General features: G+C 24.5%; 1 protein-coding gene across 1 annotated transcript; it reads right to left on the minus strand.

Moving 5' to 3' along the window:
- Nucleotides 1–6,857: 6,857 nt before the first annotated feature.
- Nucleotides 6,858–7,511, minus strand: LOC147065021 (uncharacterized). The gene has a single exon (XM_085957355.1). It carries the CDS (start codon nt 7,509–7,511, stop codon nt 6,858–6,860), a length of 654 nt encoding a protein of 217 aa, XP_085813481.1.
- Between the last annotated feature and the right edge of the window lie 9,119 nt (nt 7,512–16,630).

Consider the following 16,630-nt stretch of genomic DNA (forward strand, 5'->3'; position numbering starts at 1 on the left):
GGAGCGATTTCAGAAATTTTATTTTTTAGTCTCTTTGAAATTGCAAATGTACATTTATACCCTTGGGTTTAGATCATTTTTCAATAATAAATCAAAAAAAGAAAATAAAAAATATGAATTGAATAGTTGTTTAATAATATGAATGGTATATTTTGAAATTTATAAAAAATTACAGTTGAATAAATTTTTTTGAAAATAGAAAAAATGATAAATATCTTTTAGTTTGATAATGATAGTCAATTGGTAAAATATGTGATTATAAATGGTAACCAAAAAATTTCCTGGTATATAGGAATGTTAACTAATTTAAAAGCATAAATAAAGGTATTAAATATAAATAAAACATAATACAAAGTCTTTCAAAGACTATTTGCAGATTATATATATATATGAGGAATGAACGAGCATTTGAATATTTATGGAGTAATAACAGAGAAACAAATTCTTTCGAGAGCATCAGTTTAATTATAGAGGCATTTATTTACTCTAAGTAAGGCAATTTATACTTTTATTTCTGATTTAACGAATAAATATACACAATAATGATTTAGCAATCATTATTTTAGTTTATTAAATTAGAAAATGATTTTATTACACAATGAAAAATATATAAAAACGGTATTCGCATTTATTATTCTGGTAAACGATCACTTCTTTAACAATTTCACGCACAAGTTGAAACCTTTTTCTTGACTTTAGGTCTTATAAAATATTGAATATCGCAATACTATTTTACAATCAAAGAGGATCTAAATGAAAAAACCTTAATATTTAATGATCAAATTCATGCCGCTATTTTATTTTACACTGACCATAAAATTCCACAAAAAAACACTGACTCAAAAAAATACAAGTTAAAGTACTTCTCACACACTGATCTTCTTCTGTGATATAACTTGGATCAAGGGAATCAGAATTTGCAATATATTTTCCAAAAGGTTTTAAATACACCTAGATTGGCTTTGAATTTGTGCATAAATTATTACAATAGATTAAAATTTAAATACAAGAAATATCGATTCGATATATTTTTGATTATATAACATATTTCGGTCTTTTCTAATAAATCAATAGAGACTAAAATTAATTTAGAAATACAATTTCTACCCTAAAACATTTGTTGATTGAAATCACTGTTTCTTAAAAACCTTCAATTTTATCGAAAAATCTTTAAACTATTAAAAAAACAATCACATGCTTTAATATATAGTCTTTTACACATAATTCTATTATTTCAAGCATAGACCTATTATTAGAATATTAATTTGTAAAATATTTAATAATTTTCAATCATTTATGTCAGCATGACATATTTTTTTTTGATTGTGTGGTTATCTAAGTATTTCTTTGGAAATTTTCTGCCAGACATAAAAGTTTCTGTTCGCTAAAAAAAGACTTTTCGTATATAAATTGCATAAATATCAGTTTTTAAGGCTAGAGTTATCCAGCACAGTCTAATGTCACCTTATTGATGCCTTGATCAGAGTTGTTAGCAGAACATCTAAAAAAAATTGAAATTCTTAATAATTCAAGATAGTTTCTAATATTAGAAAAAAGCCCATAGAAGGTGATTGGGTATTTTAGTTCACTTAATATATATTTGAACTAAAGCTTAATTTAAAATCCGAGCTATTGAATATAATATGCATATAGTCTAACACATAATAGTGCATCAAAAAAAAAGCTAGTACGATTTTAATATAAATGATAAAGTGCTAGCACAGATTACGATTGCATATAGGATAAGAAATTTTTTAAATATTTTTTTAATTTATAAAATAAATTTTTTATTTGAGAATATCATAAGCATCGTAATTGATATTTTAAGATATTTTTGAGAGCATTCAAATACTAGAGATGATAAATTGATTATATGATTAAATTACCTAAACTTTTAATGACTTAATATTTTTTCCACAAGCAAGTGAGCGGGAGTTAGAAATATAAATGTAAAACAAATCTCCAAAAACTTAAAATTGTATTATTTCACTTAAGGATAACATTTTTTTTGGTTTAAGTTTCTTTTTTTATGAATTAAATCTATTGCGACGTAGACAGCTCATTAGGAATATTACACAATCCTAAAATGTATTTTTGAAACTTTCCCCTGATCTATCTTTATCAATTGATATTCTATTTCAAATGATGTGACTTAAAGTGTCTTGTTACTTTAGAAAAATATTTTATATCTAAGTTTAATTGTCTATCAAAAACTTATGTATTTTTTATTTACATATAATTGCTATTCTAGCACATGAAAGCGAATAAATCTAAACAGAATGCATTTTTTAAATAAATTTCTGTTACAATATAGAAAAATACTTAATTAGGTCTTTGGTGTCCTTTGAAAAAATATATATCAGATTTTAAACTTAAAACATTAATTCAATCCAAATTGAAAATAATTTCAGAAATAATGTAAGGGATGCATCTAAAATGGATAGAAATTATCAAAAAACGCGAATTGTCAATTTAGGGTGATCAGAAAAGCAAGTTCAGTGTTGAATATATCTTGTGTGAATTAAAGTATAATAATAAGATATTACTACTAAATCTATAATTGGTTGGCATTGAACTTAATAAAATTACTACAAGGTTCATAAAAGCAGAAATGAAAACTTCATGTATATTTTACGAAGATGCAAAGTATATATAGGCTATGTATACGATTATTTAGCATATAAGTGCTGAAAGTTTAACTTAAAAAAACGAAAAATTGTAGTTTTAATTTTAAAAAAATAACAGTATCATAAATTCCCGCTATATTAAGGATTTTTTTAAAAAATTAGTTTACCCGCAATTATGTATAATTACAAGACTATTTAGCATAATTTTCTGTTTTATGGGCTGAAATTCTTTTTATGTTATATTATACAGGGTAAATTTTATAAAAAAAACGTTAAAGTTAGCAATTTATTTTACCAAAGCTATCGCATTGTCACTAAATTTTTTGTTAATTACTATGTCGTTGTTTTATACGCGAAATATCTTTGAAATATATCATATATATAAATTATTAATTTTTACGCATTTATCTTACATAGAATAGGTCAGTCATTCTTTAATAGGATTTGAAATTGAATATTGTTCAAAGAAAATAAAAAAATTCATGGACATTAATGCATAAGCATATATAATAAAGCAGAAAAATTTAATTTTTCTATTTCCAACATTAAAAAAATTGTTATAATGCTAAAAAATATATTTGAATCACATGTATATTACATTTTATTATTTTACGAGCCATTATTTTAAGCATACAGATCAAATTATTATTTTTTGAATGCCATAGCAAGATTAAAATACAAAAATGAAGCAGCTATGTAATCCAAAAGTGTATTTTTATCTAAAACTTGAGTATCATACCGCGTAGAGATAAATACACATCAAACCATTATATCTAAGATTTCTTAATTTTTATGGAACATTAATTATTATTTTATAATTTAGAAAAAAGAGCTATTTATTAAGTACATTATATAATATTACACCCTTTATTCAAAATAGTGCCATTATTATAGGTTTTATAGTGATAATTTTAATTTATTGAATTGAAAATACCAGAATAAATATTTTAATTATGATACAAAAATACCCTAATAATTTTTTATGCTTATATTTTATTTTTTATAAATAAATATAATTTTTCATGGTTTCTGTGACTTAACGCTTCTAAGACTTTAAAATTTAGTAAAACTTAGATGCATTATAAAAAAATCACATGTATAAAATTTCACATGCTTTATTCCTTTAACATTCATTCTCTACGCAGATTTAATTATAATTATATTTGATTTAAGAGCATAAATCTCTTATTATTTCTTGTATTTTTTTATTTTCGTAGAATTCTTAGCCCCTAATATTCTATTTATGGAATTTTGTGATTCGAAGTACAACTTATTATATTCCCCCTATAAAAAATTTGTAAATTTTTGATAGTTCATTCACAGTTGAATCATATTTTTATAGTTTCTCTCTTTCAAAATTCGTTAATTTATCGATACAGATAATTCCGATTGCAATAATTATTTATGTATTTTTATTTTGAAGTAGTAGAAATTGGTAAAACTAATATTCAGCATATATAATTTTTTTTTGTTGTTATAAAACACATAGATATTTTCAATCCCTTTTCTATGCAAAAATTTATTTTATGTATTATGAATTTATTCCTTTTTATAGATTTCACAGAAAGAATTAACATATAGACTAATATGTGTGCACAATATTATGAGACTCTATTTTTTTTTAGATTAAAATCTTCCTTTTAAGATCTAAATAATTAGATTTTTGTTAAATATATTAGTGTATTTTATAAATTTAGGGTGATCATTTAATTGATATATTTTTCATTGAGGTTATTTTATTTCCATTGAACTTAATTCTTGAGCACATTTGAAAATTTGTTTTTTATGCTTTAAAAAAAAGCTATAATAGATGGCCTTTTTTTCTCTATAATTAGAATGATGCATTTTTTATCATGTTAAAAGATATCGTAATAGGTATATTGTTCAGAATTGCTTTGAACACTTTGATTCAGCCAAAAAAGTATCTATTTTTTGATTACATACACACATAAAATAGAAAAGCAAGATATCTATTAGAAGATAGAAATTACTGCCGAATTTATTTGAAAACGCTTAATATCAAGATAAAATAACTGTTAAATTTCATATTTTGAAAAAATCAAACACAAAAAACAGAAAAAAACTATTATTTGATGACATATTTTCACAAAAAATAAAAGTAAAATATTTAAAAAATTATCATCTTTTCAATTTTTTTTATCACAAAGATATAAATATAAAAATAAGGGTCTTTATGAAAAGCAGTTTTGTCTAGTACTAAATAATACACCATTTTTTGGGACCTTAAGATGTTTAGCCACTTAATAAAAAGATAATTTAAAATATTGAATTAAAAAAACTAATTACTTGTAAACAAATGGAATAAAACATAACAATGTGTTAATGCGATGATCTTGTAAAAAATTCAACGTACTCTATTGTCACAAATAGACCACATGACCATCAAAAGAAAATACAGTATTCAAGAGTATGATAATCTTACAAGCCATTTCCTTGATTTTTAAGAAAACACTAAACAAAGGTTTTTTTTGGAGATAACAATCGTGATAAAAACAATTTATTCTTGCTCTTAAAATTTCCCTCATATAAAAGACAATTAAAAAATTTACAAAATTTATAAATATTACACGAACGCTATTTTTTTTCATAATTATAACCTAAAAATGCTCTATAGCCCAAAAAATATATTAAATTAATGGACAAAGAAAAGCGCAGTGATAATGGATGTAAACTATGTATATCATTATCTAAATAATTGATTGTATTTTGATTCCGCTCTATGTACATTTGTATTTTCTTACTAACCAATTTTATAAACCATGCCACGCATTTTTAAGCAAATCAAAGCTATTATTACTATATTCAGTAAATATCTTATGGTAATATATATTACATTATTTTTTGGTTTTTATTATAGCCAAGGGTTAAGCCAGTGCCAATTAAATTTTATAGAAATTTATTTTATGCCTTCTGTATCATTTCAATCATGGCTTAAAATAATAAACATATCCAATTTTAATAACGCGCAAAAAATTTCTTGCAAAAAAATACAATGTTTTTATACAACTTATTAAAAATAATTCGATTAAAAAAAAGACGAAAATTCATACTAAAAATTCCAAAAAATACGTGTAAAATATTTACCCAAAGAGGTCGAAAAAAGTGACAAGCTCATAAAAAACACAAAAATATTCTTGAAAATACAAAGAAAATGCAAAATATTTGTATAAAAATACCCAAAAAACATGCTCTAAAAAGGAACCTACCGATTACAAATACATTCTTGTGAAAATAAATCCAAAAAAATTTATATCAAACGGCTTATAAACTCTTATTATTTTCAAAATACTAAACATTAACATAAAAAGTTTTTTCCTTCACATATTTTTTCATGTCAATTTTTACTAAAGATTACAAAAGTTAATTGTTGTATATCGATTGGGGGATAACTCGAGAAATTTGTAGGTTTTATATTAATTTGCAACGGCGCTTTCGGCAATACACTAAATATTTGAAGATGGCGGCATATTATTGTAAAAGATCATCCTTATGATTATAAACCATCTAGAAACGGTTATATATAGTTATTTGAAGATAGTGGTAAAATTTTAAAGATTTTCCTTATGGTTATGAACCAGCTAGAAAGGGTTAGACCATAATATTTGATCCTTGAGATTACAATTAATTTTCAGAATATATAAGTACTCTTAATATAGCGTAAAACAGCTTAAAAGCTATTATGATTCCTAATAGAGTGTGTCTGAAGACAATAGGGTCTTCTATAATTTCCAAATAAAATAATGTCTATGTTTGGTTTTTGAGTATACAACGCCCCCTTTTATATAGTATGCAAGATATTTTCAAATATGGTTTTATTTAATCCTTGTCTTTTAAGATAAAAACATTTGATTCTATAATGAAATCCAAAAGCATGTATTTTATAAACCTTTTAAGAGCGTATCGCTATGGTAAAATACATAAAACAATCGCATCTTTACATTATGAAAATAAAAAGTGTCACTACCACGGTAGGTATAAAATATTAAAATCCATATTTGAATCACTATTTATGTACCATCAATCAATAACATTTATTGTTTGTATTTTCACATCAACAAAACACATTTTAGAACTATATAAATTGTAAGAATATAGTTGAAAATTTTTAGAATTTAAATAAAATATAGAAAGTGTACAAAATTTCACCCTTATTTTTGTACCTGTAGATGATTTATAAAATAAAATAGAGGTATTTCGATATAAATTTAATTATATAGCCTGATTTAACTTATTTTTATAAGTTTCGATACTTCCCTTTTCCTTAATAACCTCGACATGATTTCCCTTAGAAATGAGTTTTCCTTCATTTTTAAGCTTTTCGAAATCCTCTCTTTCAAGATTTGTAAACCCGAATTTGGTTGACACTTTAACAACTTGCTTCCCCGAAAATTTATTTTTAGCTCTCCTCAATGCTTCTTCAGCAGCAGCTTTATACTGATCCTTAGTCCTTATACTATAAATAATTTGGCCATATTTAAGTCGAGTCGCTCTCATATAAGGCTTCCCAAAAGCACCTCTCATTCCCGACTGTAATCTGTCAGCACCTGCACAACTCAACATCTTATTAATTCTTATTACGTGGTATGGATGCACTCGAATCTTCATATGAAAGTTTTCCTTTCCTGCATGCTTTACCATGTATTTATTTGCGGCTATACGGCCACTTTCAAGTGCTTCGGCTGATAGTTGTTCAATTTCTTGGGATACTAGTGATACACTCAGAGGAAAATCGAGAACATCGGCTTTCTTTCGCGCTAGATCGTAAATTGATAGCTTTGAGTCTGGTACACCTCGGCAATATCGTGATTTGGTGTATGGTTTGTTTTTGCAGTATCTGTAACATCTTCCTGGTCTTCGTCCCATTTAAAAGGGGGCAGTTAAATATTTTATAAATCTGAGAGTAACGGGGATAAAAAAATAAATATAGAATATTAATGGTTTAAAAAGCATTGATCAATATCATATATAAAACTGATAACTATTATCTAATGAATATATCTATTTGTTTGTAAAATAATTTATCAATATCATGTATAAAACTGATTCTATAGCGAAGGGTATATATATGATGCACCCAGGTTAAATCAATCACGTCATGCTTCACAAAAACAATATGAAAGTACAATGCTAGAATTAACCCTTAAATAAAAAGATATAAAACAAATAAAAATTTTATCCAAAAAACTATACATTGGTTTTGAAATTAATTTATCAATGAAACGAAAAAACAAATAACAATTTCATTGAGTACATTATCTAGTGCTTTAGAAAAGAACAGAACACTAAAACAGAAAAGAGAGCAGTATTTTTTTAAATATAAGTAGTTATAGTCAAAAATCTTAGGATTGAGAAAACACCTTGAATTCATAGGTCTTAAGCGAAGGAGAGAAAGGAATAAGATTTCAGAAAGGAGAAGACAGCTGTAAGTATTAATGAGTTTTGCGCACGAGAAAACAAAACTAATATTATAACAAATAATTTAGCCCTAAAATAAATAATTAATTTATACCCAATGAATCATGATCAATACAATAAAGGGAGATTCCTATTTTATTAAATATCATTAACAGTCGTTTAAAAAACTGTGATAACATAAGATATAAAAATTATGTCACTGTAATATGATTAATAATGGTTCTGATCAAATTATATAGAATTTGTAAATTATAAGGAACTTTATTTCTATCATATTAAACAGCGAACAGAACTTTGAAGGTACTTTTAAATGCTATAAATAAAATATACTTCCTGATAATTTTCGGATATTAATTTTTTTTTTGTTTTTTTAGCAACAATTTGTTCAAGTAGAACTTTAAATTTACATGTACAACGTATTTTCTTTATACTTCTTTAACTCTCATCATCTTTCAAAACTAATAAGTCAACTGTTTTCCCCGGCTATTTTTTATTTATCTTTATAGGGCAAAATTATATTTTAACTTTTCATGTTTGCTAACAAAAACTTTAGACTCGTCTATATAATATATTTTTTTACTTCCTTCAATTTAATCATATTTAAAACGTTGTAACCTTATAAGCTCAAGACTTATATATTCAATTGTCCTTCTCAATCCTATTATTTGTGCAAATGCTTACTAAACTCCTTAATATACAACTTTTGATATTTTGTGATCGCACCATCACATCTTATGAGATATGGTAACATTCTTGTTTTGAAACTGTAAATTAGAGAGGTTCATTTATCATCTGTTAATAAATTATAATAAAGTATTGATGTATGTACCAATAAATGTATCGCAGGTTACCATTATTTTTTAAAAATATATCACAATATCATCAATTGTTATGCGTGTGGTTTTTTTTAAATCATTTTTTGCGAATTTATTTTATTCTTTAATCATATAAAAAATGAAGGCGATGTTAAAAATCACATTGACTTAAAATCTGAAAATTGAGACGACTTTATTATCTCATTAATTTTTTTATAGGAAGTTCGCTTATGACTATCAGAAAGTTTTGCTTTTCTGATGCACCCCGCGTGTGATCCTTCACATTTACTGTTACCAGTTTGATCTAGGTATATTAAGTCTGTTTACCAGATGGTATTCAATAAAGATGGGATAAGGGATTTTATCTACTTTCCGTAGATGGTTAATTATGCTACTGCACTAGTCTACACTTACCTATATCCTTGCTGAATAGAGTTGGTTTCTATTAATGTTCAGGCATTTTAATCGTCATCTTACACAGAAACTTTTAATTTAATCGTGTGTATTAAATCTTTTAATGGTTCTATTTCTTTTTTTTCCAAGACCGCACCCTTGCGGATATTTCTCGTTTTGAATAAATATATATGAATCCGGGATGCGTTGAGGTTGGAATTCAGTCCATATATTAAAGCACATTAAAACAACTCGCCACTACACACCTTGATCGAAAGGTTGTGTAGTGGCGAGTTGTTTTTTTTTGAATTGGAAATAATAGGGTTATTTTAAATACTAGACCGAATAGGAAATTAGAAAAACGTTTGTATGATAAAAACTTTTTAAAAAGAGATACAAAAATGTTGAAAAAAGCAGAAGAAAGTTAAACATTCATGGCTTTTTCTTTAATACATAATTTAAAATTTATACAACTACAAGAAATAGCTTAGCACACCATTTGCATATTGAAAAATTAAACGAAAAATTCATTGATATTAAAATAACCATCTTAAAATAGATTATAAGAAGTTATTGATTTATATATAATCTTTTTATTTATGGTTTAATGTTTGTATTCTAATTTTATAATTGTATTCAAACATAACATAATTGATTTCCCGATAGCACATCATGTTTATACACTTAAATGTATCCTCTTACATCTAGGTAGATACCTTTATCCTTCTTAAAACCTCACACTTCTTTATTTTCTTATTTCTATATTTGTACACACGCAATATTTTTTGTCTTCAAAGTCTTTCAGATACCTATTAATGAATTATGCTGCAACTTCATCCCATTTTACGACATATCGTATAATATTTGTTTAAAGTTATAGATCTATATCAATTAAGATGCCAAATAAATCGCATTTTTTTAGTTTATACTGATTTACATAATAAAAATTATAAAAATATCAAGAAATGAGTTTTATAAACTTCAAATTTTATCGAATAAAAAAATATCAAGTATTATATACATTCAATGCGAGGTCATTCCTAGAAGATTGAAATTTTATGGAGGGTATTGCCTTAGATGTGCATCAGGTAAAAATAGATATCGAAGAAAGCGTTTTAAGCATTCAAAAAATAGTTTGCAAAGCCCATAACCAAATTATGAACGCCAAATTCAAATATTAAATAGCATTTTTTTTTTAATATGACACAATCTCGAACCATTTTAAATTTGAATGACAGAAATGACCAGAATTCATTTCATACCAATCAGGTGAGATTGTGTCAATTAGCTTGGATTAAATAAAGAAATTGCAAAATATATTTTCAGATATAACCTATAATAGTATCAAAATAAATTTTAGAATCCTTAATTATGATTGTTTTAGATATAGTTGGTACACTTTTGTACAGGCCGAAAAAGGAGGATGCCGAAGCGATTATACGGATGCAAGAGCAAAATACCGAACCTGACTTTATTACTAATGATCATGCGCTATATTTCAGGCCACATCTCAAAATACTTGCTGAATTTTTACATTCACACAAAGAACCATATATTTTCTGGTCTACATGCCTCGAACAAGATGTGTGTATTTTTAGTGATGCATTAAAACCAATTTTCACAAAGGTTCTTGGGTATTTATCACAAAAAGATTGTTTCGAAAGACCTGATCGCAACATTATTAAAGCATCAAAATGGATTAAGGATCTAAATGGCGTTTCTAAAATATGGAAAGATTTAAATTGCGGGCAGAATGAAATATTTAATGTTAATGAGATTGTTTTGGTTGATGATTCACCTTCTAAAAGTTTAAAAGGTCAGAATTTTATAAAAGCTGAACAATTTAAGGGAGATTCAAAGGATAATGGCATTTTTGATATTTGTAAAAAGTTACACGAATTTGTAAAATGTGAAAATATTAATTGTCTGAAAAAATTTCATTAAAATCAATTCTTAAATTACTTTGTTTTTTTACGGAGCTGGAAGTTATAATTATTTATTTTATAGATAAGTTATTCGTTATTTTTATCTTATTCCAACACACAAAAAATAAAGTCTTTAATTATTATAATTTTTAAATTGCAGAAAGTTTATTGATGATTTTTTTATAAATAAAAAGAAATTATGTTCAGTGTACCAATTTAACAACAAAAAAACTTTAATCATATTTCAACAGTGGTTCTTTTAGGACATCTGAATATCATTAAATATCCATATGATCCTTTCAAAATTGGATTTTTATAATTAAAAGATAATCATATCACCAGAAAATATAAAATAAATTCTTGAAAGAACTTTATTCGGAATACAATCCACTATTTATTTAAACTGAAACCAACTATTTTTATGAAAGGGTAATACCCCCACACAAAGTGATTTCTATTCTACTAATACGCGAACTTTTTCACACATAAAATTACTAGACCTTCTGATTATAGAAGGATGTAACCATATTAAGAGATTGAATTGTTATCATTATCTTTATATCTGAAAAATTCAATATTTTTATAATATGTGCAATTACCTAAATTCAAAGGTTTCTTCAAGAGAAAAATACAAATTTTCTCACTATCTTCATAAAAATTAAGATATTCTCATAAAAATGTGCCAAAAAGATAAAAAAAACTCAAATATACTGAAAATTATTTATTAAGAACTAGTATTTATATAAAAAATCAGGGTTTTATGATTCGAATCATAATTAAAAAGAATATGCTTCAGTAAATTTTAACGAATTCTTTCAAAAAAAATATGATTTTATAAATTTAATTTATATAGTACCTAATTATAATCAACAGGTGTATTGTAAGCATTGTATCATTCGAAAAATTATTTTCAAATAGAAGCATTTCAATGTAAATATTGTAGGACGTGCAAATTGTATTTTGATACAACGTTATTCATTTTTAAATAAAATTGATCATAATTAAATTAAGCTTTACAAATTTAAATAGTAAAAAAAAATGATATTAATACCTTAGAAAACAAAAAATGTGATATTTAACAGTAGAAAATTACATATAAGGGGGTTTTTCTTACTAATAAACGCGGCATTTATATAAATACCAAAAAAATTATCGTGAATCATATCTCAAACCACACAAATTTAATAAAATGTCTTATAACCCTAAAAATATTTCCGCTATGCATACAAAGATTCTAAAGAATATACTAAATGATAATTGAATATATGATCAGAAATAACATATTTACATATTTTTATCCCATAAAAAATAACCTTTTCGGAGATATTAATAGAAAATTTCAAAATAAATTCATATTTATGGGTTAATTTTCTTTTATCAATTTTATCTATTTAGACGTGATCAGCATATTTGGAATATTGCACAACTCCTTGATGCATCTTTTGACACCGTCCCCTGATCTATCTTCATAAACTGCTCTTCTTCTATAAAATGAGATGAGTTCAAGTGTCTTGCGGAGTGGAAAATTTCGCAATAAATATAGTTTTATTTTCTTCAAAAACGTACCGACAATAAAAAGATCGCCTTGCACTAATAACTTTCTCATATATATTTTATTGCATAAAATTTACATGAAAATATACCCACTCTTACTTTTTATCAGAATATCAATCAATTTATTCCTTTAGATGATTTTACTAAGTTGATCAGTATTATATATAATTTTTATTTTTCTCACAGTTTATTAGATGATATTTATAATATATTCGAATTCAGAATTTATAATTGTTCAAAATCACATTAATTGATGATATAATCTTCGTAACCACAAAAGGAATGAGGAAATACTAGTAGAGAAGAAACATCCCTATTGACAAGAAAAATTGAAAAATATAATATTAGATAAAAATACGATATAAATTGAAATTATTTCTTTTTTTATGAACTCCTTTATTGTTTATGAAATTCTTAAACCAAACCATCGAACATTTATAAATGAATGCTGCTGCTCAATAGGTTCTATTATAAAAAAAACAGATATACAACTCTATGTTTGAAATAAAGCTGCGATTCATTTTTTTTTTGTGGAAACGCCTCTACATAAATAAAAAAATACTATAAGATTGTTTTTACGTAAGAATTATTACTTTTTAAAAAAAAAACATTATTTTATTTTTGGAATAAGAGTTCGGTATATTTATTGTTTCTTAATCTGCTAAAACGCGAAAAAAGTTGAGAAAAATTTGAATACTCGATTTGAGATAATACAATATAAAATAATTCGTAAAAAACGCCTTTATTTTTATTTTATATGCTAATATAAATATAGAAATTATGATATATTGTAATCTGCTTATCTGTATAAAACAGATATTCGCTTTTTCGTATCTGAGATCAAAGTTATCAAAGACTTTTTATAATATGTCAAAAAATCTTATAATCCAATATATAACTAACTACATCCAAAAATATGCTTAAAATTTTTTAGAAATTACTTGTTTCTGAAAGAATTTTTTTTGTTTCATATGATTTTTTGGTAAAAAACTAGTAATATATGAAAATTTGAATTTCTTAATCTTAAAATGGTTCATTTTTAATGGTTTAGCTTTCTATTTTTTTCATTTTCTCTCTATTTTTTTTGAAATTTTAACTTTTAAGTATTTATTGAATTTATGTTTTAGAAAAGAAATGGAAAAGTATTATTCATGAGAAATACAATAAAGCAGTAAATAAATCTGTAAAAATATAGTTGAACATTGAACTTTGGAACAATCAGATCGGCAAGATATTTTACTATTTTATGTGTATATGCTTCCTGGAAATCTTTTAAAAATAGAAAATTGGAAAGTTAATGGTGTTATCATATTTGAATTATGCAACACGAATGTTTATAATGCAATTTTTTACAAGTTAAATCAATTATTATCTTCATTCTGTATAGTATAATTTAAAACTGAATAAATCCATATAAACGTAAAAAGACGATGTTGGAAGTATATATCAGGACGTGAGATAGTTTTGAAATACAATAACACAAAGGAATTTATAAAACCTAAAGTTTAAAACCGAATAAACCATACATTCAAACTGTAGAACAGAGAAAAACTCAAGAATTCATAGTCACAGTAAGATAGTGAATAGAAGAGAATTTATATTAAGAAGCAAAAATTTGATAGCATAAATATAATATTCACATGAAAAACCAATGAAATATAGCTTTAAATAAAAAAAATCAATTTTTTTTACAAGATTGAACCATAAATAAAAATTAGTATTTTTAAGATCCGTTTATGATTTGAAATATCCACTTACATATAAGTGTATAAAAATACATTTAAGAAAATAATTATTGCAAAAAATATCTGATGTATTCATAACTTCAATACAATCAGCATTTTCAAATTTGAAATCAACAATCGATACCTTTCAGCCATGACTGGTATACTTTTTTTAAAGAATTCCTACCGTTTACAAGATCAAAATCTGCATCAAATTACAGAAGAAGTCAAAAATAATTTATTATACAGATTTTAATATTTTAAGAGCATATATGCGCCAAAATTATAGATTTTAAATTTACTATTGTGGCTAGTTTTAATAATTCATAATGATAATTGTTTTGTATTTACATTTTTGTAAGATTCAACACCATGATTTTTTATACAAAATTTTATTGATAAACATATTTTTCTAATGCAAAAAAATTAAATCTTGAAACTGTATTGTACGATGAAAAAACCCTATTAATTTAAAATGTTAGATTTATAATTATACCCTTGATTATAAAATACCTGGTGTCGAAATGAATTATAGGCATACATTTTTTCACATAAAAAAAGAGCCTATGTGACACAAATTTTCGATCAAAATTTTTATGTTATGCGTGCTTGATTTAGAAATACGAATTTTATATTGCAAAATTCTGTATAGCGATTAGCCACGAGAATAAAATATATAGACTATTTAAATTAAACAGGCCATAAAATTTTCGTATAATCATTAGAATTCAAAGATAAATTTAGGCCAATTTTTTTAAATCTTAAAAAGCTATTCAGAGAGAACCATATATATTTTTTAAAGAATAATTCATTTTACCTAAATTTCTTGCACATAAAGCAATACTACTAGTTTTTAATGAAAAATATAGTATATCATTATAGAAACAGATACAATGATCACAAAATTGATGAAAATATATTTTTTCATATATTCTAATAAAACATTAAAACCTTTTCGAAGTTACTGACATCGAAATATAGATACGGAAGTAAAATTATATTCGCCTTACAAATAAAATGTTTTTATTTCACTTATCTTTTGATACCAGTAGTTATGAGAAAGCTTATAGTTTTATTACAATTCTTTCGAAAAATTGCATTCCAACAGGGTGTATCTATATAAATTTCTCTCGATTCATCAAAAAACTAGACTATAAATTTTAAAATCACCTAAAAATTATAATTTCAGCTTTAAAAACTTGAGGTTAGTAATTTAAACATCTCATTTGTATTCGATTAAAATTTTTAATCCTAGACGTAAATGGATTTTTTCATTTTATACTAGATTCAGTTTATAGTGTTCGTAAGATCGAAATTAGCAATAATTTATCAATCGCATAAAAACAGTATTTAATCTAGAGTTAGATCTAAATAATCTTCCTTTTAAATATTCATTTCGTTCAAAATAACTTATTATTAATATAGTATTTTTAGTTTTAAATGCGTATAAAAATATTTATGAACATTTAAACAGAGTAAGTCCTAAAGTAAAATTTCATTTTTAAAAAAAATTTGTTGAAATAAAGGCATTTCTAAACATAAAAACTATGGTACCCAAAAATATTTACATTCAAGAAATTAACTTGATCGAGAGGCTTAAATGCAATAAATTGTTCATATAGTGCTGTTTACTGCCCGCTTCTCAAAATATCAGTGATTCCTCAAAACCGAAATATAATTTTTGTTCGTTATTTTCACAAAATATTTTTTTTGTTGATTTTAACTATATTGCTGGTCTTCGTATTTAAATCATTAATATGATCTTCATACAATGATAAAATCGAACAAAAGAGAATACAGTACCATAAAAAACAAAGTGGTATCCACATTTAAACGAAGTAAATGAGTCGAAATTACTTCTTGGTCTTATATGATTAAAATGAAAATTAGTCTGAATAAACAGAAAAAAAGAAAATTCGGGGCTATAAAATAATTCATTTTTAATACAATGATAGACAAATTAATCAAAACAAATACAAAATTATTTTAAGCTTGACTTTTATCGATTTACAATGCAGATAAAATTGTAAATACCTGATTTCAATAGATTAAAGACAATTAACACATTAAATAGTTTTCTTTTTATGCAAATTCATAACAATAAAGTGATTAAATAGTTTTTAAATTGTATAACATCAGAAAAAACACTTTATGTG

The sequence above is a fragment of the Rhyacophila brunnea genome, unplaced genomic scaffold (assembly GCF_057557595.1).
Source record: "Rhyacophila brunnea isolate RB1 unplaced genomic scaffold, BYU_Rbru_1.0 scaffold_67, whole genome shotgun sequence".
Lineage (NCBI taxonomy): Eukaryota > Metazoa > Arthropoda > Insecta > Trichoptera > Rhyacophilidae > Rhyacophila > Rhyacophila brunnea.